This window comes from Triticum aestivum, chromosome 3A (assembly GCF_018294505.1).
Source record: "Triticum aestivum cultivar Chinese Spring chromosome 3A, IWGSC CS RefSeq v2.1, whole genome shotgun sequence".
NCBI lineage: Eukaryota > Viridiplantae > Streptophyta > Magnoliopsida > Poales > Poaceae > Triticum > Triticum aestivum.
This window is the reverse complement of record NC_057800.1, coordinates 696,235,412-696,237,983: the sequence shown is the minus strand read 5'-3', so window position 1 is coordinate 696,237,983 and position 2,572 is coordinate 696,235,412. Positions and strand designations below refer to the sequence as shown.

General features: G+C 52.3%; 1 protein-coding gene across 1 annotated transcript; it reads left to right on the top strand.

Annotated features, from left to right (window-relative positions):
- Positions 1-1,710: 1,710 nt before the first annotated feature.
- LOC123059200 (glutathione transferase GST 23-like) lies at positions 1,711-2,543 on the top strand. The gene has a single exon (XM_044481821.1). It carries the CDS (start codon positions 1,752-1,754, stop codon positions 2,460-2,462), a length of 711 nt encoding a protein of 236 aa, XP_044337756.1. The 5' UTR covers positions 1,711-1,751; the 3' UTR covers positions 2,463-2,543.
- Positions 2,544-2,572: the final 29 nt, after the last annotated feature.

The following is a 2,572-nucleotide window of genomic DNA, read 5'->3' as shown; positions in this document are numbered from 1 at the left end:
TCGTGACCGTGTGGCGCACTAGGCAGGGGCTCGAATCCGTCGAAGATCAAGTCTTCGCGGATATCGGCCGTGTAGTTTAAACTTCCAAACCTGACCTGGTGGCCAGGGGCGTAACTCTCGATCTGCTCCAGATGGCCAAGCGAGTTGGCCCGTAGTGCGAAGCCGCCGAATACAAAGATCTGTCCGGGGAGAAAAGTCTCACCCTGGACTGCATCGATATCGATGATTGAAGGAGCCATCAAGCCTAATGATGACGACACAGAGGAACTCTCAATGAAAGCACCAATGTCGGTGTCAAAACCGGCGGATCTCGGCTAGGAGGTCCCGAACTGTGCGTCTAAGACGGATGATAACAGGAGGCAGGGGACACGATGTTTTACCCAGGTTCGGGCCCTCTTGATGGAGGTAAAACCCTACGTCCTGCTTGATTATTCTTGTTAATATGAATAGTGCAAGAGTTGATCTACCACGAGATCGGAGAGGCTAAACCCTAGAAGCTAGCCTATGGTATGATTGTACGTTGTCCTACGGACTAAAACCCTCCGGTTTATATAGACAACAGAGGGGGCTAGGGTTACACAAGGTCGGTTACAAAGGAGAAGATATATGTATCCGTATTGCCTAGCTTGCCTTCCACGCTAAGTAGAATCCCATCCGAATACGAGACGAAGTCTTCAATCTCGTATCTTCATAGTCCAACAGTCCGGCCGAAGGATATAGTCCGGCTGTCCGGAGACCCCTTAATTCAGGACTCCCTCACCTCCTGTCTTCGTCGTGCTCAGCCAGGCGATCCAACACCTCCGCCCGCCTCGACCGTGGCCGGCCATGGCCGCCATCACCGCAACCTCCTACAACCGCCGGGACGTCTCCTTCACGCCACAAGCTCTGTGCAATAAAAAGAAAAGGTTTCTGCAACATGAGTTTTACAATAATATGACCTCTGTTACAACATGGGAGGGCAACGCTCAGCCGCTCGATGACGCCAGATTTGGCGGCTCGCGACCCGGCCGGTCTTCATAGCACGCCCCCTAGAACTTTGGTCATGACTATTGATGCTTAGGCTATATGGATCGACAAGGAATTGAGACGTCACGTCAGAGAGCGTTTACACTACAAACCAAGAGTCCAAGACATGCAGGCAGTGGGTAAACAGACTTGAGCAAGACAACGAGAACCAGAGACATTACCTTTGGCATCAGCATCTCCGTCACTGCAAACTTCAGCAAACTCTCGTCTTCAACGCATGAATGAATAAAATAGAGTACCTGCCCCATGAATCATGATCCCATCGCCACCAAGTGCCCAACGTAATGTACTCCTTCGGTCCTTTTTACTCTGCACATTGGTTTTGCCAAAAGTCAAACTTTGTTAAGTTTAATCAAATTTATATTAAAAATTATTAGCATCTATATTATCTAATAAATATAATATGAAAATATATTCCAAGATGAATCTAATAATATTGGGGTTGTTATGTGAATGTTTATAATTTTTTATATAAACTTGATCAAAGTTGAATGAGATTGACTTCGGACAAACCTAATATACAGAGTAAAAATGACCGGAGGGAGTAATTCCGCATGCTACCAAAGTTGACTGTCGACTTGGTCTTGTCAGTAGAAAATTGAGTGTTCGACAAGCCAGAAACTCAACATATATTGTGCCCTCATCTGGTAGACACCACACCTGCCATTATTTCAGCCGTGTTGCTTGTGAGTTGTGAGCTCGCCACACAAACGAGAGAAGCAAAGATGAGCGAGCCGGTGCCGGTGAGGCTGCTGGGCTCCTTCGGGAGCCCGTTCACGCACCGTGCCGAGGCGGCGCTCAGGCTGAAGGGGGTGCCTTACGAGTTCATCCAGGAGGACCTCGGCAGCAAAAGCGAGCTGCTGCTCCGGCACAACCCCGTGCACAAGAAGGTGCCCCTGCTTCTCCACGGCGACGACGACGACGACATCCGCGCCGTCGCCGAGTCGCTCGTCATCGTCGAGTACGTCGACGAGGCCTTCGAGGGCCCGCCGCTCCTGCCGGCCGACCCGCTCGCCCGCGCCGCCTCCCGCTTCTGGGCGCAGTTCGCCTCCGACAGGTGCTCGAGGACGCTGTTCAAGGCGCTGTGGACGCCGGAGGGCGAGGCGCGGAGGGGGTTCGTGGAGGAGGCCAAGGAGAACCTGGCGCTCATGGAGGCGCAGCTGGAGGGGAGGCGCTTCTTCGGAGGCGACTCCATAGGGCTGCTCGACATCGCCGCCAGCGGGCTCGCCTGGCTCCCCGTGCTGGAGGAGGTCGCCGGCGTGGAAACTAGCATGATCCGCGAGGAGGATTACCCTGAGTTGTGCCGGTGGCGCGGGGAGTACGCCTCCGACGAGGCCGTGAAGAAGTGCTTGCCGAGCAGGGACGAAATGGTCGCCTACTACGCGGCCATGAAGGACCGTTTCGTGCTCCATGCCAAGTCAATGCACAAGAAATAAGACCAAACTTGTACCGAACATTGTTGCGTGTGTAGTGAGTTATGACCCAAAACTTTCCACGTAAACAAATTATTTTCTTAACACAGGTCAATCAAAGTCGCTCACAATGT